Raw genomic sequence first — 23,307 nt, forward strand, 5'->3', positions numbered from 1 at the left:
AGCAGATGACTCTGTTATTCCATGATGTAAACATGAGTGCTGGTGCAGAGGAGAGGGCAGGAAGATGTGGCTGTGGAAAGAAGTAAGAGCAGAATCTAGTGACACAATTAAAATTTGAATTAAACCCTGGACTTCCTCACAGATTTCCGCTACAGACGGTACTGATCATCACTCCACCTCACTGTATATAGAATATTCCTTCACAGTGATGAGCATAACAAATACCCTATGTTCTTAGAAGCCGTAGGCAAATAGGTGTGTAACCTAACCCCCTAAATGCACCAGCCTCCATAAGATACTCACAAAGGTGTAACATGCTCCCAGGCTGTGAGACACCCCTGTAACTGCTTTGAGGAGAGTGCTGCAGATACCTGTGTCCCCCACTCAATAAAGAGACCTTGTCCCAAGAGAAAGGACAGCATTTCTGAGTGACCTTTTGAATGCTGTATAAAAATTTAATGCAGTAAACAGAATTTCAGTGGCTGTGTACCTTGGGTATCGCAGTTACCCATGAGAACCTGAACTGGAATCTACACGGGGAGCCATAGGACAATTAGAATTTACCCTGGAAGAGATCAAAGCTCAAAATCTTGCCAGAGCCCGCCTCCTAACCATTAACCAGCCTCCCAAGCTCTTCAAACCCATTGTCAGAAACAGACTCCTACAGACCAGTAAACACTGGGTGGAACTGTATCGTGCCCGAGCAGCAATTGCAGACCTGCAGACCGCGGCTCCCCTGGCACTTTGTTTTCCCACAGGTGAACTACCGATGTCTGTTGCTGTTACATGTGCATTCTAGAGCAGGCTGCCCTTTGTTAACCCACCGAGTGCCCCCAAGGAAACCCTAGGACGTAACCCATCTGTCCTAGAGTGTGAAAAAAGCAGGATGGGAACATGCTTTTGCAGTGAGAAAACCTTTTTCCCATCACCAGCACCCTGTGGCTAATCCCTCAGTTTTGATCCTCAACGGAGATCCATAAATGATAAGCCTGAGAACTGAAACTGATAACTTGGCAGAGACAGTGATCTTGGAGCATTTTATGGTGTTCCGATCCCTCTTAAACCCAGCCCTTCACTGTTTAGTGTTAACTGCCTGCCTTTCCTTGTTTCCCATGAGGTATGTGAACTTTAGCACCTTTCTCTTGCTAATTCCCTCACCCATTCCTGTTAAACGTTAGCGCCTCTTTTGGTGTAAAACGTCCGATTGAGTGACATAATTAAATTAAGCTCAGAGCATTGTCTTCCAACCCGTCTTTAGTCTGAAATTTGCTGTTTCTCTTTCAGATTTAAACAAAGTCTTTGAAGGCCTTAAACTTTGCCTGTTCTTTCATATTCAGCAGTTGATGTATTAAAATATGTACTTTCTCCAGCAGATGGCAACACACTTCTAAATTATTCACAGCATGTCTGAGGGATAGGACTAGTTCCTAAGCAAGTCAGGAGATGAAGTAGAGTTTGAGAAAGGGACTTAGTGGAATATGGTGCTTGTCTCCCATTGGCACGTTCAAGAAAATATTTTTGAAGCTAGCGGCATTGTTATTTCATTTAAACTTACTATTATTTAATATGAAAATAAAATAATATTCTTGTGGTTCTTTGCCTCCACATTTAACAAGAGTGTCAGTGAACAGGTGAATCAGAACCTCTCTGTGCATCTCTGATATTGCCTTTATTTGCAAACAGCAATGAACTAGTTCAGAGGCCGGGACAGTGGGAGCTGTATTCTAGTATTGTTTCTTTCTCCTTTTATTTTTCCCCAAAGGCATTTCGAAAGCACACATCTCCAGTTCACAGCAGAAGTATCCATTAGATGCTATAGAATTGTAAAGCATTTTTATTGCTGGAGACTCAGAAACTATGGAGTTCCTATTAATCAAAATCTCTATAAAGGAAAGAAAGTACTAGAATGATTCTTCCTTAGACTTCTCCTGTCATAATTTTTTCTATGAATGGGTACAGCCTGATGTTTCGCTGACTTTGTGTTATGTCTGTTTCTGCCTCAGCGAAATTGATTGAAAATGATACAAAGAAGCGTTTGACATCACTTCCTGAAGGTTGCAGTAACTAGACAAGGCACACCACAAGGGAAAACCAGGCTCCAGCTCGTCTTCTCCCTTTTGTCTGTCACTCCTTTTAAGTGGTAATTATAGTTAGCTCGATTTTTCCCAGGGAGGAAGCACACTCAGGTGCATGACAAACACTGGGTGACTCAGAACTGGTTGTGTCATTGCTTGCAATTACGAATTCGACCAGCTGGGCAGCGGCTGCGCCTCGATTTCTTCAGTGTCTCTTGGCATCACAGGATCCAGTTTGCTCTGGCACCTGCACTCCAGTTTAGCTCCCCTCTCAATGTGGATCCCCACCCACCTGCCCTGTGTGTGATGGCGTTGTCGCCTGTTCTCACTGTGCCCCCCTTTCTCGTTGTTTAGGTTTTTCTTGTGCAGTCTGTGAACAGACTCAGGGATGGGATCCCAGGGCACCATTTGCTAAGGAGCCGTATTGACAAATGCAGCCCACTTGTACAAATGCAGGTAATGCTGAAGGCTGGGCTTGCTCACTGCCATGTTAGGAGGGGCTGATATTTTTTTTTTCCTTTCCCTTGGTGAGAAGGGAGCTATGCTATTTTTAAAACTGCCACCTCCCATAACATATGATGCTTTTTCTGAGGCAACATGAGTAATTTGCTAAGCTTTGCAAAAATGAGAATGGCTTCCACTCTGTGAGTTTCAGACAAGACTGGGAAGCAAAATATCATCCAAGGAGGCAGAACACAATGATGTCAGAGCAACAGAATACAAGGTTGTTGGAGGTCAAGTATCGCTCAGGAGCCACTGAAAGTCAGGACCACTATCTGCTAAAAATCCCAGTGTCACCATTTCCCCATATTATAGTACTGCACTTCAGAATGGAAATTATATGGAATAGTTTGAGCTGATCTGTAGTTTCATCCCCACAAGGGACAAGCCCATGTGTCCTCCTCATCCAAATTGGCTTATGTCCTGTTCTTGATTTGGTCCATAGATGGACTTCTCCTGCCACAGCAGTGGTGAGAAAAGTTATTAGAATTAATAGGAATGGGCAGAACAGAAGTGACTTCCTCTAAATAACTGAGTTTTTTAATAACAGGACTTTGTACAGATGTATAAAATTTCTTTGGTGGTGACAGTCACACACTGCCTGAATACAGAAATCTATTTCCACTGTAAATTACTTTATTGGAGCAGCCTAGATAGTGCAGCCCAGCTGAGTAATGGCTACAAACTAACAGGACCTGAAATCTGTATTTGATCTGCCTGGAAAGAGTTTGATCTTCTGCACTTAGTTCTTGGTGGATAGGAATTCACATAATGAGAAATACCATCATAATTTGTACTAATTATAATTCCTGGGAGTGAGGCCAAATACAGCCTTGCAGACTGTGTATTTCCCACTCAGGCACAACTGATTTTGGCAGAGGAGCATGTCAGGCAAGCAGCACACGACGGAGCTCTCCTAATGTACCTGCTGCCTACACAGGCAGAGCCAGTCCCCAGAGCTGTTGGTTCAGCAGCTCAGGGAATGACACAGACTTTCACTGCAAAAAAGCCAGAACTGTGAAAAAAAATCTGGCAAACCCAAAATATCTGACTGCTCTCTGCGTTGTGAAACTAAACCTGCATCCACTGTTAGCTGCCAGGACCAAGGAAAGACCTGAGAAACGAATCCATGGGAGCGGCCCTGTTTGTTTGCTTAATCACTTTGTTTAAATATAGATTAAAAATCACTTAAGCTCACTGACAAATTAAGTGTGTGTCAACCAACGGTTGTCAGAAACTGCAAGGAAAAAGGAGCATAGTCCCAGAAGGAAGAGATTTTAGGTAAGGAATAAGAGAAGAAAGGCTGGATCTGTGGCGTGGGGCAACAGTGTATCTTCTTAAGGGAGATACATTCCTAAGCCAGCAGCAAATAGGGAACTTGAACTGTTCGACTTCTCTTCATCTCTTGTCCCTGCCAACAGTGAACAATTTGGTGAATAATCCCTCATTTACATTCATTTCTTCTGATTAAATGGAAATGTCATAGTTCATAGAAAGTCAGCCGGTCTGAAACGCACTGGGAAAGCTTTGTAAGATCCTTGTTTGGTGTGCTGCCTGTCCCAGCTGCAGTGTAGCGTGTCCTTGCTGGTCCTGTTGGAGGCACTGCCACAGCTCACACACTGCAGAGTATGGCCTGCCCCAGTGCATTCTGCCTTTTCTGGAGCAGTTCAGCTGTCACCTGGCTCTGAACTAGCACTGAGGAGCATGGCACTGGAAAAAAACAGTCTAATGCAAGCCAGTCCCTTGAGATAGCAGCCACTTGCTCTAGCAAGACTACCTGGCACATGTTTTAGCAGCAGCCTAGTTTCTAATACCATCCCCATTTTTTGTAGCTGTAGAAATTCAAGGCTGTGCTCTGTGTAAAAACATATAAGGAGTTGATTCAAACAAACTGCTAGAGAAAACTGCAGAGGAAAAGCCTTCTTGCAGTTCCCAGGAAGCTTATTGGCCATCTCCAAAGAGAGGACATGCTTTGTCCACTGAACCTGAAGGGTTACAGTGCTCATGACTTTCTGTCACCCACACGGAAAAGTACTCTAGACTGTACCTGACTTAAAGATTTCTTCTCAAGTTCAGCATTAGTGTAGGTGGAACACCTTTGTATATTTCTCAGCATGGATGCAAACTACAGCAAGACAAACTCACCAACTGCTAATCAGCAGCTGCTTGCAGCACAGACCTGCCTAGTGCAGACAGGTCTGCCTTGCTGAGAGGACCCTGAAGGACATCATGGTAACTAAATGAGTATTGTTCATTGATAGCCTGAGTCTAGCTCCTCCATTAGGAGGCAGCTCCACATTCAAAGCTAATGTTGCAATATTGGGGATTGCAGGAATTAATACTTTCCCTCCAGTGTTTCCAATCACTTGGAGGTGCTACACTGGTGTGCAGTGATGGCTGAGATAGTGTGGTTGTGTCTCTCCTTTTAAGTGGTGTGTTCCCACTCCTGTGTTTAGTCATACTGCTTTAGACGGCGAGCTCCTCAGGGCAGGGATGGAGCTGTCTTCTTAGCTGCCAAGGGCGCAGTGTGGTGTGGGAGCTACCAGAGGTGAATATGAAAAACAGTCAGCAGACTGGGAACTCCTGCACTTGTCCATGCAGCTGGGAAAATACACTTTGCAGCTTTTGCCAGCAGGTAGGAACAGCTTGGCTGGGCCCCAGCAACCCAGTAATGCCAATCATGTAGTTAACAGATGGGATGACTTCTGGCCATTTGTTTTACATTGTCCTTCACAATATTGACCAGCACTGTTGGCTTTACTTCTGTCCTGATTTCATGGCAGAAATCACAGATGCCCCAAACGGCACAGTGGAGCTGCTTCTCTCAAAAAGCAAGCGGGAGCGACTCGGAAGGAGCGCGGCTTTCCCGTGTGTGCGCGGCTCAGAGGCCGGCGTGGCACCTGCCGAAGTTCCGAGGGCAGGCGCCGCTCGGGGCCCTGGCGGGGCATGGGGCGCCGCAGCGGGACCCTCGCCCGCGGGACGGCGGCGGGAGGAGGCGGCAGAGCAGGGCTGGGCCCGGCCGCCTCCCGGCGGGGCGGGACAGGGCGGGACTAGGGAAATGGGGGCTGGTTTTGTGCGCAGGGCGGCAGGTGCAGTGATGAGGAGCGAAGCTCGGCGGGCTGGAGAAGGTGGCCCCGCACGGCAGCTCCGACAGCAGCCCGCTCTCAGGAGCATGGCAGCGGCCCTGCCGCGCCGCTCCCCACGCTGAGCCCTGTCGAGTCCGCCGTGCCACCGTCAGTGCCATTGCCATGCCTCCCCAGGAGCTCCTGGATTACCCGCCCGCCGTACGGAGACACAGCCCGTCCCGGGGCAGCGGCCCGGAGCTCGGAATCAAGTGCGTGCTGGTGGGCGATGGCGCCGTGGGGAAGACCAGCCTGGTGGTCAGCTACACCACCAACGGGTACCCCGACGAGTACCAGCCCACCGCCCTCGACACCTTCTCCGGTAGGTGCCCGCCCGGGCTGCGCGGGGCACGGGGCGGCCCGGAGGATCCAGCCTGGAGCAGCGAGACCGCGGGAAGCTCGGCAGGAGCGGGGCCCCGGCGCGGGTGGGGGCGGGCGCTCCCGGGAGCGCGGGCTGCGCACCGGGGGCTCTGCGGGCACACAGCCCGCGGTCATTCCTGGGACTCGGACCCAGTCCCTCCCGCGTTTTGTGAGGTTTAGCAGGTGGAGATCCTCCGTTCTGCATCTGTGTCAAGTTGATTTGCAAGTTCTATGAACTTGGGCATCTTCCTGGTTTTGTGGTGTTGTTATGACTAAATAGAAGGGGGCTTAGTTGCTTTTTTTTTTTTATTGTTAGTGGGTTTTGCTTCAGAAATGGTCTACAGTGTAAGGCTGTGATTTTAGCTTCAACTGATACTCGGGAAAACCATCCTTTTCTCTCCGTGTCTGGTGAAGTTTGCATTGAACAGAGGTTGTCAAAAAGTTGACAGGTTTTATAAGTCTGGCTAGAATTGCAAGCTGATGAGGTCTCATTAGTTTCCACTTTTGTAAATGCTATCTTTGTTCTTGTTCTACACTCCTCTTCCTTTGGGCTCCAATTTCTAATATAAACCCCAGGAGAATACAAAGCCCTTTGAAAGACTTCTTATCTTCATTTGATATGAAGAAACACAGCACTACTTGGCAATGTAGATTGGTAGATTAGAGATGTGCTCAAGTCAAACCAGGAATGAGACATCCAATGTGTCATAGTCTTAGGGGTGCTTAGAGGGAGTGTTTTGTTTCAATGTCCCCCCTCAGTTGCTCACGCTGAGAGCTGTTGATTTACCTTCTCCAAGCTATTCCACTGTTACTTGAAGGAACTGGACTGGGAACACGCTGCTGTTCATGGTCCAGAAGGCCTTTGTGAACAGATGTAAGGAATCATCAGTCCTCCAAGGGAAAGGTTACTGCACTCTCTGCTGTCTTTGCATGAATGTGTATGGATTGGACTAAGAGAGGCTTAACATTACTGTAGTTATTAGACTGCACATTTTTGGAAGTGCAAATCTATAATAAAATGGTCCAGAAAGGTGAAGGCAAGATGAATGCAGAGACTTCCTGATTAACAGCAGGTATTCTGAAGATAGCTGCACATGGGTTTAGTTCCAGTCTGGATGTCCCAGTACTGAGTCTGCCTTCAGAGGTTCATAGGGTTTGTAATTATATAAATCAAAAACATTAAAAATGTGTCTTGTGAAGTTCACTTTCTGCTTATTGGGAGGAAATGGAAGAACAGACAAGTTTCCTTTCGCACTCCTACTCTTACCCTGGGTAAGCCTGAAGAAAGTCCCTTCCTGGAGTCAAATATTATGCTTCAGGATCCAGCTCAGAAATTTCAATCCAATTCCTTCCACTTTTGGGGAATACCTGCCATTGAAACAGCCTGCAGAACTCAGCAGTTTAAATTCTAACCTTAATCCTGCTCATGGGACTGTGATGCCAATAACAAGATAGGAGAAGGTGTTGCGTTGTCAGGGGGACGTCTCTGGGACAGCGACCCAGCCACATACAGATGTAGTCTGGCTCTACCTCCTGCTGGGTGTCGCTGCCAGCTAGAGCAGCCTTGAGTGAAATGTGCACCCGGTGACCTTTCTCCACCAGGCTATCCTGTTCTGCCAGCCCCTTCGCTATTGTACCATGATCTATCCTCATCCTGAGGGTGTGGACCTTGTGAGGGCGGTATTTGGAGGGCTGTTGCAGAGTTGCTAACGTAGCTCAAGCTAGCAGCAGATGGGATGAAACTGTGCAGACGCTGGAGCAGTAGGTAATATGTGTGGTGAGTTTCTTCTGAAGATGGCGAGACATTTCAGAGATGCTAATTCCTTCTCTCAGTGCACTTGTGAGACAGAGAAAACCAGATACTAGAAAGTCAAATGCCTGCTGCCTTGAAGATCAAGTCAGGATCTAGCAGGTTCTTTGATCAGGAACAGGTTTCTCTTCCTCCTCTGGGGCAGATATGGTAACAACCCAACTGTTTCCCAGTCACACGGAAGCAATGACTTTCAGCTACGCCGCGAGGAGTGGCTCTGTGGTGGGCGCACCCACCCCTTCTTTTTTCTTCCAGTCTTGGTCTCCCACCAAACTTCAGTTCATCTTTTTGTCTGTGTCCCCCTTTTTTCCCCAAGACTGTTTTCAGGGAGGAGTGCTCTCCTTCAAAAGCTTGTGTTAAACTCTCTTCTGTCACTTCTCACCTGACAAGTTACTTCAAGAATCACAAAAGATTTATCTTGCTTCTGGTTGTGAGATTTTTTTCTGTTTCTGGGTTTTGGAGGGCTTTTTGGTTTTGTTTGTTTCATATTTTTTTTTTTTTAACAAAAAAGACAATAAGGCCTCCTCCCTGCACACAGCCCTGGAGCTTACTAATGTCAAGTGTCAGCCATTGTCACCTTAGCCATGATGTCTGCCTCTATTCATCCAAGCACAGCCCCATCCACCTTGTCAGAACTTTTAAAGTGATTTTCAGCTCCACAACCCTTTTTTCCCCCCTCTTCTCAGTTCCTAGTCTAATCTCTGTGGTGTCTATGCACTTCAACATCTAACAGTTTCATTCCTGATTGCCATCAGAGGTCCTGCCAGCTCTCAGGCTGAGTCAGTTGATACCACATGAAGGCTTACTGTGATTAGGGAGTGAAATGGGAGCAAGCCTTACATGTGTAACTCAGCAGTTTTTTGGTGTGTGGATAGTCTGAAAGGGATTTCACTGATCACTGTTTCCTTAATAGCTTCTTCATTACAAAGGTGGGTTTTAAATGGTTCTCAGGGAACTGTTTGGCTAAGGGCTCTCCTTTTCCAGAGGAGCAGTTGTCCAGTAACATGGAACTATTCTTTCAGAATTCTGGAGACGAGCACAAAACACGTGAGAGCTAACAAAACAGGTCTGCTGCAGTTCTCTTAGTGTTTCCAGTGTAAGCTTCAAGTCTTAGTGAGGTTTGGGAGGATGCTCAGCTAGGAGGAGATGTGAGTGATTTCAGTGAGTCCGTTCAGCAGGGTATGAAGCAAAGTGCTCAGGAAAAACCTTGAGTGTACTTGTGTATGCTGGCCAGCTGCTTTAGACTCATCCTTATTCTCCTTCTGCTACAGTGCAGGTCCTCGTGGATGGAGCCCCAGTCCGAATTCAGCTGTGGGACACTGCTGGACAGGTAAGCTTTATCAAAGCAGCTGTCTACTCTGGTCCTGTGGGACAGGCATTGTTTTCAGGCTTTGAGGAAGGAGGTGTTTAACTGGGAAGAGAGGAAATGCACTGGTCCAGCACCAGCCATTTGCTGGTATGGCAGTCACAGACAAGTGAATGACAGATGCCCGCAACTCTAAAACTTGTGTCTGAAATGTGGCATGGCCATGAAGTCAGTACAATGCCCTGCCTCTGTTGCTATCCTAGTTAACTTGTAGAAAAGCTACTGCAGCATCATGCTGTTAGAAGAGCAGTCCAGTGAAGATTTTTTTTCCCCTCCCTTTTCTACAGGAGGACTTTGACTGTTTGCGCTCGCTTTGTTACCCTGACACCGACGTCTTCCTTGTCTGCTTCAGTGTGGTAAACCCAAGCTCCTTCCAGAACATTACAGAGAAATGGATCCCTGAGATACGAACTCACAACCCGCGGGCGCCAGTGCTGCTCGTGGGGACACAGGCAGACCTGCGGGACGATGTCAATGTCCTCATCAGCCTGGATCGCTACCACGTGAAGCCCGTGCCCCGGCCTCAGGCAGAAGGTCTAGCTGACAAAATCCGGGCTGAAGCCTACCTGGAATGCTCAGCACTGACCCAGAAGAACCTTAAAGAAGTTTTTGACATGGCCATTGTCAGTGGTGTTGAGCACAAGGCACGTCAGGAAAAGAAGATGACTGCCAAAGGCATCAAGACTCTCTCTAAGTGCCGCTGGAAGAAGTTCTTTTGCTTTGTCTGAAGCTGCTTTGAGGGAGGGGAAAAGAAACACCCAATGCCAGAATTGGCTCTGCACCTTCTTGGAGTGACTGCTCCTATGGCCCCAGCAAGGAGGGTATGATAAGCTGCTGGGCTTGGAAACCTGTCTCTTGCTGGGTACAGTATCAGATGCCAAGGAGACATGAACTAGATTTCCATGGTGCTGAGATGTGGAATGGTCCAGGCAGCTGAAACACCTGCTGGACATGTCTGTAGTGTCCCAGACTAATGGGAGCCGTTTGTACATCAAGACTCAGTACCCCAGAACAGGCAGGTTCCTTACATTGTTCAAAATGACCAGTTTTCTGGTTGAAACTCACACACTTTCATAGAGTTCTGATGCAGCATAATAAACATGAGGGACTTCTGAAATCAGCCTGTGTCTTGGCTGGTTTACAGGCATGGCAGAGAGTAAGGCGGGGCAGTTACATGCAACTGCAATGTGGTCAGGCATGGGGTGCAGAGTTTGTAGCATGAGACTTGGGTTCCCCCTCTGATTCCATTTACCAAAATAGGTAGAATTCACTTGGATGTGAAAAAGCAGCTCTCTTTCTTAAAGGTCCTGTACTAGGAGTACTCTTGAGAAGTTGTTTCCTAAATAAAGGCCATTAGCAGGCTGAAGAGAAAATGCGCTGGGAGCTACAGTAATACTTTGAGCAAAACCTTCTCTGAGAGGACTCTCTAGTCCTCTGGGTGCAGATGTTACAGTCCTATCCTAAGAGGTAGTTGTGGACTTGGAGACCAACTTTGAAAGGCCTTTTGTGTGTGTGGTGTTTCAAAAGAAAGAAGAGGTGAGAAAGAGTGAGGTGTGACTCTGTCTAGCAGAGAAAAAATTGGGTCAGCAAAGGGTTTATAACACTACCAAGGGGTCAAGTGTAGATGGAGGGAGAAGGAAGAAAAGGAAGCAAATAGAATGGAGAAAGATGGAATGAAGAAAGGTAGATGGAGAAGGAAAGGAGAATTAATGTAGTTAAATTAAAGTTGTGATTCTACTTAGCTGAGATGCTAATATGCAGGGCAACCTTTAGGGACCTGAAAATTTTGCTAGTGATATGAATTTCAAAGTAATATTGTCAATACATTCAGTTCTGAATCAAAAGGAGGGGGTTGTAGTGAGAGAGTTTCTCTTTATTAGTAAAATCTTCAATTTCAGATCTATACCGAAGAATGGAATTTACCTTGTACTGCTTTTCCTGAGGCTGCAGAACAGGAACAGAGGACTCAGGGCTTCTTTCTGTTATGCTTCCCTTTTTTAAAAGCCACTGCTTGATCTGCTGAAATCAAAAGCAAAGGAAATCCATGAAGTTTTTACTGGAGAAAATAATTCCTCTGGTTTCACTCCCTTCCCCTCTCACCACTTTCTCAGGGGATTAATACCTCAGAGAGTCTATTCACATTTTATTATATTTTATTACAAAACTTGCAGCAATTTCTAAATGTTCTTTTGAAGAGACATTTCATATTGGTTTATGTAGCAGAGAGCATGACAGGTCTGTCAAGAGATGCTTTTGATACTCAGGGGGTTCTCTGCATCTGGCCACAGCCCATCGCTTTGAGGAGACTCTGGAGTAATGTGACAGAAAGAGAACTAGCTGTGAATGGTTTGCCCTCGGCCAAAGGCAAGCACAGGTGAGCTGGTGAGCCTGTAGCAAGGCAAATGTGACTAATGCAGTCTGGCTCCAAACAAATGCCTCCCAACAGCTCTCAGAGCCGGCTGGTTTTGTATTGCCGCTTATGTTGTTCCCAGGATGTGAGACAAGACTGCTGTCTCCCTGGGCAGTATTGCAGGATAAAAGAGGTGAAGTGTTCCTGGGAAGGGAAGTGGCCCACAGCCTTGGAGCTGCTTCTAGGGTAAGGCTCAGAGACCTGAAAAGGATGGTGCAGCAAAACGAGCTGAATGTTGAAAGGACTCCTCCATCTGAAATGTCATTTGGGTCCATGAGGAGTCCCAAGAGACGGTGAGCACAGAGACAGTAGCTAGAAGTGACATGTCTGACACAGGTCTAGGTAGGACACCTGACAAAACTCTCACTCAGCAATGCATCCCTGTGTGCATATCCTACCTGTACAGGCACCTTGCTGCATCACTAGTTCAGGTTGTCTGTTGGGTCTTTACACATTTCTTTAGCCTGTGAGAACAAGGGCTGTGGTGTGACCTGCCAAAGAGCATGCCACATCCCTGTGGAGCAAAGCCACAGGTGGAAAGAACACCAGCCTCCTTCCTGCCAAGGACAGCAAGGGTTGTCCTGCAGTAGCTTGGTATGAAACAGGGGCTATTTCATTCTGGAAAAGAAACTGTACTGAGAGCTAATTTCATTCTATGTGATTGTGTCTAAAATTTGTTCAAATAAATTTTTTAATGTCCACAATTTGTGTTCGTAATTTTGTCAGTGCAAATTAAGTTGGAATTTAATTTGGAGAGGGAGTTACTCCATTTTACTGACAAAAACCATAACAGGGAAATGGCCCCACTTCTCACTCTGTGTCCTAACCCCCACTAGCAATGGTAAAAATCCCCTCATAGCTGAAACTTTCCAGGTTCCTTCTCTTACCTCAGTTAATCTTTCTCGACCTCAGCAGTCCCTCAGTATGGAGGCTGCTGAGGGGGATGGAGTAGCAAACATGCAGGGTTTTCAATGCCTCTCCCCAGAAGCCACTCTCCAGGGACCAGTCAGGAAGCCCTCCCAGCCCTCACTGGGCCAAGCTCATGCAGGACTTGCATTTGGAGCCTTGATGACAGCATGCTGCTCTGTCATTAGGCTGATGGGTAATTTAGGACCAGCTTCACTTCGCTTACCTTGGCAGTTAAACGCAGCTCAAATGCTGAAAAATTTTGCCTGTGCTACATAGGATGCAAAGGCTCCATCCAAGACAGCTCACAGGACTAACACTTTTAGCCTTGTCTTCGGTATTACAGATAGGTCAGGGCTCCTGCCTGTCCAGATGTGGGACCCCATAGCTGCTCCAGAGTCAGAGGGCTGGAAAGTGAGGTTGCTGAGGGAGGAGTATGGTGGATCAGCAGAGAGCTAGGAAAGAAAATGGACAAAAAACCAGAGTGGCAGAGGTAATGGGGAAATTTAGAAATTAGAAGGGAATAGGAAATCACTACCAATACAACATGATTTGGGAACTTGTGGTTTGGGTGAGGAGGTTGTTGGGATTTTTAGGATTTGTTTGGGTTTTTTTGGGGGGAGGGGGCATGGCTATTTACCAAGTCTGCAATCACACTCTCCTTCTACAGACCCACTGTTTCCTAGGTGTAAAGTAACCTATGGGAGTATTTGGGGCTGACTCCCAGCTTTGTAACTTCCTGGCACTAAATCTTACAGAAGCACCTGTGAATGGAAATAGCAGCAAAGTGTGAATTGACTTTACAGGGAGTGAGTCATTCTACTGAGCCATATCCTGTCATATGCACAATAAGCACTCTAAACTCCCTGAAATCCGTGAACAAAGCTGAACTTCTGGGTGTGGGGAGGTGAATCTATCTCATTAAATGGAGCTTCCTACCAAAGCCACCTGAGGTGTCTGTAAAGCCTTGCTCTCATCCTCTTATGGCGCAGTTCTGGATCTGTGCTACTACCTGGCTTTGGTAGAGTCTGGGCTTGTTTCTGTCTTGCAGCGCTGCTTGACCAACCTGTATTTTCAGATGCTGCTGAGAGCTCAGAGGAGTTCCTGGGAAACTGTTGCTAACACAAGCCACCCCACCAGGCTGGGTGAAGTTAGCCCAGTCCATTGGTAGGCCAGCACAATTCCTCACAAGTGCTGCTTAGCTTCTTCCACAAAGGATTCTTGTGATTAGTTTATCTGACTCGTTCCATAGCAAAAACTCAGCATCAAATGCTAAAAGCACCAACATTTCTACAGGGTAGAAATTTCCTAATACCTTCTTTCTTGCTCAGGGCTTTGACTTGGATCCTGGGTAGTAGACTGCTGCATATCCTTGCTTCCCGCAGAGTAACTGATAAGGAAGACTGTCCTTACTTACTGGAGAATGCTGGTTGAGACCCAGCATAGGTAACAGTCCAAGTACTTCAGTACAGGTACACACCATGCTTTTTTAAATCCTCAAGAAGCCAGTGTGCTTGCTGCCGTTGCCAAAGGACCTGAGCTTGGATGTCAGCAACAGAAGGGACACAGTATGGAAAGGACCCTTTAGTTTCCTTTTTCTGTAGGTATTGCACCCGAAATGGGCTTAGCTGTGCCAAAAATGTTTCCAGCTAAAAACACTTTCCTTAGCTTCCACTGAACTCTGACTGGGAACTAAACCCCAAAATAATACCAAGTTTCATCTGACTCAGCACATCCTCATTCCAGCACCAAAAGGGCAAGTCTGAAAGTCCTTCTGGAGATCTTTATGCCCTTTAGGTTTCATCCTATTTATTTTGAAGGGACAGGCTGAACTATTACCAGGTCAGGAGCTGACATGAGCCCAGCAGGAGGAACCCTGCTGAAATGCAATTACCTCGGAATGGCATCCTCCCCCCATTTCCTGAGAGGGTGTGATTACATTGACAACCTTATCACTTTCTTAATACTCCCCAATTTAATCCTCAGGTGCTAACTGGCTTTTTCTTCACGTTGCTCCAAGTTAGGTCCAGCTTGGAAGCAGGGTCTGACGTTTCTCAGCTCTACTGGCAGATAAGTAACCTGCTTCAACTTTGCTCCTAATGCATTCCTACTCCTAATTTGGCCTAGATTGGTCCTTTCCCATGGTCTTTTCTGCAGTCCCTCAAAGAGCAGTGTGGGAATACCACAAGAGCAGAAGGGAGCAGAGGCACTGCTCAAACAGATGCTGTCACCACAAGGCATGTTTTTCCTCTCACAGCCTGTGTGCAAACTGAACTGCTGCTGTTCTGTTCTGCTGAGAGTCCCTTTTGCCCAGGATGCTGCCCCTGGCCACACGGTCTGCTTGTACATCTCGAGTCAGTTTACATCATTGCCTCTCTTTGACCCTGCTAAATCACTCTGCAGTGAGCCTAGGAAATAAAGCATTTCTCCAAAGGAACCACTTGAACTTTACAATATGGCTCTAAGACAGTCCTTCCTGTAGTGGAGAATGCTGGTTGGGGCCCAGCACTTGCTCTGCTTCTGCTCCCAGAGAAGGCATCAAAGAGCTGGCCCAGCTGGCACCTGGGCCTCCTGGAAGCTGCTTACTCATGCCTCTGCAGAGTCCAGCCCTGGGCTCCCCATTCCCACCGTATAAGTACAGCATTGTACTTGCAAAGACCTATTGCACAAGAGGGCAGGGTATGTCTCAACTTATCCCTGAGACAGGTTCCCTCTGCTGCAGCCCCACGTGATCCTGGTTCCCAGGGTGACACCATGCCCTTTCCAGCTCCCAGACTGAGCTGCTTGGCATCCAAACTTGCAGGACTTGTTCTAGAGGAGCAGGAGATGTGGGTCCCATCCTCCCCCTCCAACCCCTTATCCTCAGTGCTACCCCTAGGGCAGTGTTGTGAACTAAAATACTCTGGTTTCTGCTGCTATGGAGGAATATCAGGTGCAAAGAAATTTGGCTGTGGGACAAGTTTCACCACGAGTCACTGAGCCAGGCTTTTCTTTCCCATGAGATAATCTTGGGCGGGGCAGACAATCTCTTAAAATTAAAATACAATGAAAATACACGGGCTTCCCAGGGTCTGGGGTAAAGCTCTCTTTCCTTGTTTTCTCAGAAAGTGAGCCAGGCGCTGCTGAAACCTTCCCCAGGCTCTCAGGGCAGAAGGAAGCACTGCAGCAGCAGCCTCAGAGCCAGGCCTGGTGCCTGCTGCTCCCTGGTGCCTGCTTCCACCCATGGGACCTGGCTCTGCTGGTCCTGAGGGTGGAAGAGCTCGACCTCCTGTGGAAGAGAGCCCAGTTTAGCGAATCAATCACACACAGCAAAGTCCCCTTCCTGTGGCTGCACTGTGCCGCTGGCATGGTGGAATTTCATGGTGGGGACAGCACTGGAGATTCCCAAGCAGTTACTGACATGTGAATGGTGATGGTGGTGCCATCACAAATGTTAAACTCTGCAGGGAGCTCAGGGCGCTCAAGCCGTGGGCTTGTCCCTTCCTCCCCCATCCTCATAAGCATCTCACCCTGCCACGGAGCTTAACTCTCTGCTTCTCCAGGTAAACACCTGGTTACATTGCTCAGTGGCAGCAGGGACACAGGGATGTAGCTGGAATCTGCCAAGGATCTAGCTGGAGTCTCCCTTGAAAGGTGGGTCAACACCTCAGCCCTACACACGGGAGATCCTTTCTCCTCCAAAGGGGAAAGTCAGCATCACGTGCTGAAGGACAGCTCAACGTGGGAGGACTTGGTTTTCCCGTCAGAGGCTGCATCCCTGCAGGGCTGGATGGGAGAGAGGCTGGGAAAGCGCTGCCCAAGCGGTGCCCATGGGTTTCTGTGGTGCGCAGAGCCCTCGCTGCTCGCCTGCAGGGAGCCCTTTGCCGCTCCTGGGGAGCGGCTGTGCCCGGGGACAGCCGGGGCCTGCGCTGGGACGGCTCTCCCCGTCCGCAGTGAGGCGGCAGCAGGAGCGCCCTGCTACGGGCAGAGCTTCAGAACGAGCGCATTCATCTTCCCTGCCAGCGGGGCAGGGAGCGCCCGGGGCAGGCTGGTGACGCACGGCACACCTGAGATCATTTCCATGGGAATAGACCCGTGAGAGACTGAGAGAGGAAGAGTCAGGGAAACTCTCCCAGCGCTTCAGTCAGTGTCAGCATTCACAGGGCAGATTTCACAAGATAAACAAAAGCCTTTAATAACCGCAGTGGAGGGAGACTTTGAAACCCTGTGAAAGCTCTGCCAGGAAAGGAGAGCAGCAGGCTTCTTGCGGAGTGCCAATGCCACCGGCCAGCCAGAGGCTTGGCAGGCACCGAGAAAAAAGGCTTGCAAAACCCAAACCATAAAGATCCAAGTGTGGGTGCCCAGGCTGTATTCCCAGCTGTGAATTGTTTTACACATGGTGCTATACATAGCACAGAGGAATTTTCATTCCGCTTGCTAAGGGGTTTTAATAACATAGAGTAGATGAAAGATGTCAGCCACCCTGGAATATTATCTGGACGGCAATGTATAATTTGAAGGGAGGGTAGGAGAGGATATCTAGTGTTGTGATATCTTCTGCAGGATGATTTGGTTTTTTTCTTGTAAGCCAAATAGATTTGTAGAGCAATAAGTTAGTAGCATCTAACAGTAAATCTTATATGTACAAAACTCCTGTCAAAGGATGCTGAACTTGAAATACAGGGACTCTGTGCAAATAAATAAAATACATCCATACTTTGGGAGGAAGAGGACTTCTTGCAGTACCAGCCTGCCTTGTGAGTGCCAGTAATGGCAGTATCATAGCTTTACATGCAGTGCACTTATTCACTATCGCCAAACATCTCTTTTTGGATAATAAAGATAGTGTATTAGGTGTTGAGGGAGAAGATAAGTCTAAATATAATTTAGGTCATCAGAAACCTGGAAGTGCTATCCCAGGCTTTAACATAATTTCCCTGTGCAGTTTTGGGTGAATGACTTCCATTTTCCATTTGCAAAATGGAGTTCCTTTCCCTTTGTGGGGTATGATAAACATTTATGAACTGGTACACAGACGGTGCCATAGGAGGGGAAGGGTTATTGCCAGGAACAAGACAATGCATTTTTTCATGGTCCTTAAAATGAAATTAAAGTCCTAAAATGTGTCCATTATTGCCCTTCATGAGTTTCCAGAGAGAACTGGAAAATCAAACCCTCTTGGTTATATCTCTAGCTCTGAGAGCAATTATCTCCAATATATCTTTATAATATATATATTATAAAATTATATTATCTTTACAATATTATATATTTATAATATCTTTAGTATTGCTGAAGGAAACATGAATCATATGGTCTGCAAAGTTAGGAGATATTAAAAGGAAGCTCTATGCCTATTGCTACTCAGTAGTGCATATTGCACCTTGGTGATGTGGTGGGAGAGGAGGAAGACTGAAATGTGATGTCTCCATGCAGCATCAAGTCCCCAGATAAAATAAAGAGATGGGCTCAAGAGCAGAATGTGGGACATTCATGTCTGTTCTGCTTCTTCCATGTGATGCCTGCAGCACAGGCAGCACTATCTGAGCACAGCCACAGCCCATGTGGACGAGAGGACACCACACAGGAAGTCCAGGAGCCCAGCAGCAGCAGCAACTCTTCCAGAACAGGAGTCTGAACTAGCTTTAATTATGGGTGTAGAAACGGCATCCCATTCTGAGTCTATCCTTTTTAGGAGGGGCAGAGGAGGAAGAGGCATTCTGAATACTGAGACACCTCTGCAGGCTTCAGTAGCCAAGAGCAGCTGATGAGCAGCATAGGGTTCCATGCAGGCCAAGGTCTCTGGGTAAGCAGCTGGTGTCGGTTTCTCGGCTGTTTAGGTGGCCTGGAAAGGCCCAGGGTGGCCTTGGACAGCCGGCGCTTCAAAGGACGAGGAGAGACTTCTGATCTTGTCTCGGTCTCGGTGTTTATTAATTGTTTATCTAAAAGATTTTCTTTCAGCCCAACAGAGGTCTGCCCAGCAGCCAGCCATGAGCACACTGCGAGCCCCCGGGGCGGTCACCTATCTTTATACCCGAAGTTACGTATACAATATTTATAATTTTTCCCCAATACCTTCTACCCTTATTAACCAGTGCACTTTTAGTAATAACCAATCCCAAAGTGCCACCATCACCACAGAAGATGGAGGCCAAGAAGAAGAAGAAGAACAGGACATGCCCCAATTCCTCCATCTTACTTCTTTAGACCCCCCTGTACAGAAATCCTAAACCCTGTGTTTTACACTCTAATTAACTTATCCCTTCACCATTCACCCCAGTGAAATCCTCCCATCCTCATACAGGTGTCGTCTCCTGTGTAGGATCAAAGTCCAGCCACCAGACACTTCTGGCAACGTTCCAGGACTCCCGAGCCCCCCAAGGGTGGTCTCGGCCACTCTGCACCTCCGTCCTGAGGTGCTGAGATCCCACAGCTGGTGCCCGGGCGGTCATGTCCAAGGCCACACTGAAGTCCGTGCTGCTGTCACGACACTCAACGTGGCTGGACAACGTGAGCTCAGCACCTCCAGCTCCCACCACACCTCCTGACTGAGCTGCAGACAGATGCACCCAAGGGGCATGAAAGCCTTGTGCTGCCACTTGCTGTCAAGCATGGCTTGGACCATTCCCCTCTCCCTCCTGCAGAGGTGAGACCAGAGTGGGGCTGCTGAGCACCTGGGGTGTTCATCAAGAGGAAACAGCACACTCTGGGGGCAGCCTTCTTCCTGCCTCATCCACATAAATAGCCAGTAAAGATGTAGTGTTTCCTCTGCTAAATATCAGTGCTGACTTCACTGATGCTGCCCTTCCATGTTTTATTGGAATCCACTGGAAATCTCTGGCTGCCTCTGTTGTCTAAATAATTACAGCCTCTGAGCAAGAAAGGGTGAGGGGGCAGCACAAGCATTTAAATGCTACAAATGGGACTCCACAGCAATCCTGGGTTGCTCTTCCCTAAACTCCTTTCTATACATCAAGGATCACAAAAGAGTAGGAAGAGACCGAGTCCTGCTCTCAACCCTCTATTCTAGAGCATGGCTTTATTGGTAATTAAAAACTACATCTCAGCTTAATTTTCTTCCCACACTTGGCTGTACTCTATCTTACCCCATCTCAAAGAGGCATGTCAGTCCTTTCATATCCTCATTGGAGTTCACAGAAGTTTGCCAGCATTAATCAGAGGCAATTACCTTTGCCTCTTTGGGCAGGGATATCAGACCTGAGCCGAGGGTGACTCACTGCAAGATCGCTTCCCCCTGCAAGGTTCTTCCAGACATCTCCTTTGACTGGAGTCCTCAGCTGTTGCCTTTGGTCATTCTACTCTTGGGAAACTCTCCTGGCAGGGAGCAAGCACCAACTACTACACAGCCTCATGTACTCTGCATACCTGTCTTTTCATCTCACACAGCATGACTGATAAAAGGGTTACAGGCTGGTACTGGCCAGGAATTATCTAATCAACATTTTCACATTTTGATCAAGTATTTTTTTCCCATAGATTTGTGTATGGAACAGTCCCATTTTGGTGATAACCCATTGCAATGCAACCAGGGCTGCTGGATCACAGGCCTGTTCTCAACAATGAACCCTGGAAAAAAGCCAACCACACTGACCATTCCTGATTTGGTCATCTTCTGGATTTTTGGCTTCCTGCTGAAAAGAAACAAGTTGCACCTTCAGCCCTTGCAGCTCTGATACCATCAGAGCCCTCGCTGGAAGGGTATCTCTTTCAAGATCCCTTGTATCTGTGGGAAAAGAGATCTCTCTGAGGTGAGCACACCATGCTGCCTCTTTCATTCATGAATGAAAGGATTCATGGCTTCCTAGAGGGGAAGTTTTCTGTCCTACAGAAATCCTGGGGTTCAGTGCAGCTCATAACAAAAATCTGCATTGGAATATTTGCCAGAAATATTCCAAAGCAGTATGAATATATGCCCCAGAGAAGAAATCCAGTTCCAGCAAGCTGCAGCACTTGGAAGAAAAGTGAATATACACAATATGAAGTAGGTACTATGTTACTGTTAGTAACTAATTCATGTTTTTGTTATTCAGCTCATGTTTTTGTTATCCACACTCCTGGATGCTGGCTGCAGGCTTCCTTACAGCTGAAGTCTGTGCCAACCTCAGAGACCCTGACTGTAGATAAACACTCAGGTGACCCTGGCCTACCAGCCTGCCTATACCTCCAGAGATCCCAGCAAGCATTTGCAGGAGAGCAAAAGAAGCCTGGTGGTTTAAAATTGCACTTCCATCATGACTTGCAGCAAAACCTCTCTGGCTGGTCAGGAAGCAGAGCATTTCACATCACACCTATCACGCTATGAAATGAGGCTGGAAAAGTACAGGTGTCAGGAGCCTGCCGGGATAGCTCCATGAGGATCACTGCCCTTTTATTTCTTCTCTTGCCCTCCAAGCAATCCATCATCTAGGACAGAATTCTGCTCTTCTGCAATAGCATGGATGCACTTTCTGTAGCTCTGGCTGCTGTGTAAATACACTGCTTTGCTGTTCTGGGTCAAGAAGGAAAAATGAGCAGGAAGAAAAGCAACTGAATTAAAATAAACCACATCCCAGAAAAGAGATGGAAGATTGTAAGGGATAATCTAGTTTTGTGTACAAGGGTCAGAGTTCTAAGAAACCCAGGGAACTGGAAAAAGGCCTGCCTTTCACAAAGGCTGGAAAGCACCTTGGAGGGACTCACTCCATATGTGAGGTGCTGCACAGAGGGTCCTGCCTCAGCACTGCTGAGTGAGTAGGGCATGAATGCTTTACACAAAGCATTCCTCTGCAAAGTAAATACTGCTCTGGGTATAAGGAAGCTGCCCAGTCATAATAACCATGGCTGGCTGCAGAGTTGCACAAGAAGAAGCTGGTTCTGACGTAGGTGAGAGCAGCTCTGAGAGCCCCATGGAATGGCAGGGCCTGGCTGGGCAGCATCTCACATCCCACAGTTTCCCAGATGATGCTGAACACAGACTTCATTTCAAAGGCAGAACCTCAGTGAGCAAAGAGGAAAAATGGACATGAGGAAAAAATGTAAATGTCTTCTGCACGCTACTTAATGACATGCACAGATGTGCTCCACTGCTGGCAGCAAAGGCAAAACAAATGAGCTGTCAGTTCCATCCCAGGCACTGCTGGTGACAGGGAAATCCTTTGATAATAGGGACAGATTTGCAATGAGAAGAACATTTTTTTGCTTGGCACTTCCCTTTTTACTAAGACCTTTTTTTCATCTCCTTAGCCAGCAGGTACACCCCTGGCTTCTGTTCTTAAAAAGTGGACAATAGCCTCCTTACCAACAGGAATTACCTCTGTGCTGTGAAGAGGACAGGGACATCAAAAGCAGGCTTCTCTGACAGGGCAAGCCTTTCCTTCACAGCAAAACACTGCAGTGCATAACAGGCTACAAAACTGTTTTGGTGCCCATTGTTCCTTTGCATAAAAGCCTTTGAACCAGAGTCAGTAATTATGGGAGCCGCACCGTGCTCAGCTCCTCAGCTGCTGATATGTTTATCAGCAGAGCATCAATCTGACTTGCTTCCTGGAGGTTTAGATGGCATGGGGTCATGCTTGCATCAGCTAATAAACTCCTCAGAGCTGGGCTGATCTCTTTCTTCTGTATCTGTGAAGCAGAGAGCATCAATGGAGTTCCCATCCCTAATTTAAATAGCAGTCTCAATTCAGCAGGGACAACCTGCAAGGCTTTAGGCTTGGGGACTGGAGAGTAAAGGGGAGGGGTGTTCCTGAGAGTCTGGGGAGGTTGAAAACGGATGGGCTTTTAAACTAAATGAGCAAACAGGTCTTGCTATGTTAAAATATATTTTGTCAGGAAAACATGGAGGTTTGCTTTCCTCTCACTCTGTCTAAACCTTGGCCAAGTATGGCTGGCAAACAAGTGACTTGGAAAGAGTCACTGGCCTTGGCAGAATTCTCTTGGACACCAACCCTTGCCTGAGAGGAACAGCGATGCTGGCACAGCAGGGTAGTCCCTCTAATTTGTCCTAGAGGTGATCAGCACTCTTAGTTTCTTTAGACACCCCAAGAATTTCTGAAATCTCTCTAATTTTGTGAGATTCACTGCTAATACTATGGAGCCAGGAGGTCCAATGCTCTAACAAGTACACACTGCAGTTTGGGACAAACTGCAAGGAGCAGTTGAGACGTAGACACTGGATAACCTCATCATGAAATTCTCAGCCTGCTCATGCTAGGAATAGAAAAGAAGATTTATAAACAAAAGAGCAATTTTGGACAAAAATTAGGTGGGTATGAGCTGGACAAAATTCAAGACAGGTTAGAAAGCAGATTTTTTTTCATCACAGAACCTGGAGGTTCTGGAGAGTTTAGCAGATGGAACACTGTAAGGACAACCCCTTCCCTGGGATACCAAACACGTATTGTTTGTGAAAACTACTAGATGACAAAGTTGTCTAAAATAGAAGGTAAGTGGACATGAGTCAGGAGGCCCTTTCCAGCCCTGCACTAAAAGCAGTTTCAAAGGACTGCCATGCCTCACAATTACAATCAGGCTGGGGCTGGCTCCTGAGCTCTGCCCAGCTCCACAACACTCATCTCTATGAGAAATTTGGACTGTACCATATACAACGTGTATTATTCCACTCTAATTGCAGCACAAACAAGCATTGACCTGGTTAGGAACCAAGCAGGTTTGTCTCAGTGCTTCCAGTGGTCATTTTTAAGATGCACCATGCATCATCTTTTCCCTTGTAACAGTGTCCTTAATGAGGAGCCTGGGCTCCTGATTTTCCAGGAAAA

At 47.2% G+C, this 23,307-nt stretch overlaps 1 protein-coding gene across 1 annotated transcript; it reads left to right on the forward strand.

Moving 5' to 3' along the window:
• The first annotated feature begins 5,824 nt into the window (after positions 1-5,824).
• RHOV (ras homolog family member V) lies at positions 5,825-9,962 on the forward strand. The gene is made up of 3 exons (XM_058026387.1): positions 5,825-6,020; positions 9,140-9,198; positions 9,522-9,962. Exons 1-3 carry the CDS (start codon positions 5,825-5,827, stop codon positions 9,960-9,962), a joined length of 696 nt encoding a protein of 231 aa, XP_057882370.1.
• Positions 9,963-23,307: the final 13,345 nt, after the last annotated feature.

This window comes from Melospiza georgiana, chromosome 6, assembly GCF_028018845.1.
Source record: "Melospiza georgiana isolate bMelGeo1 chromosome 6, bMelGeo1.pri, whole genome shotgun sequence".
NCBI lineage: Eukaryota > Metazoa > Chordata > Aves > Passeriformes > Passerellidae > Melospiza > Melospiza georgiana.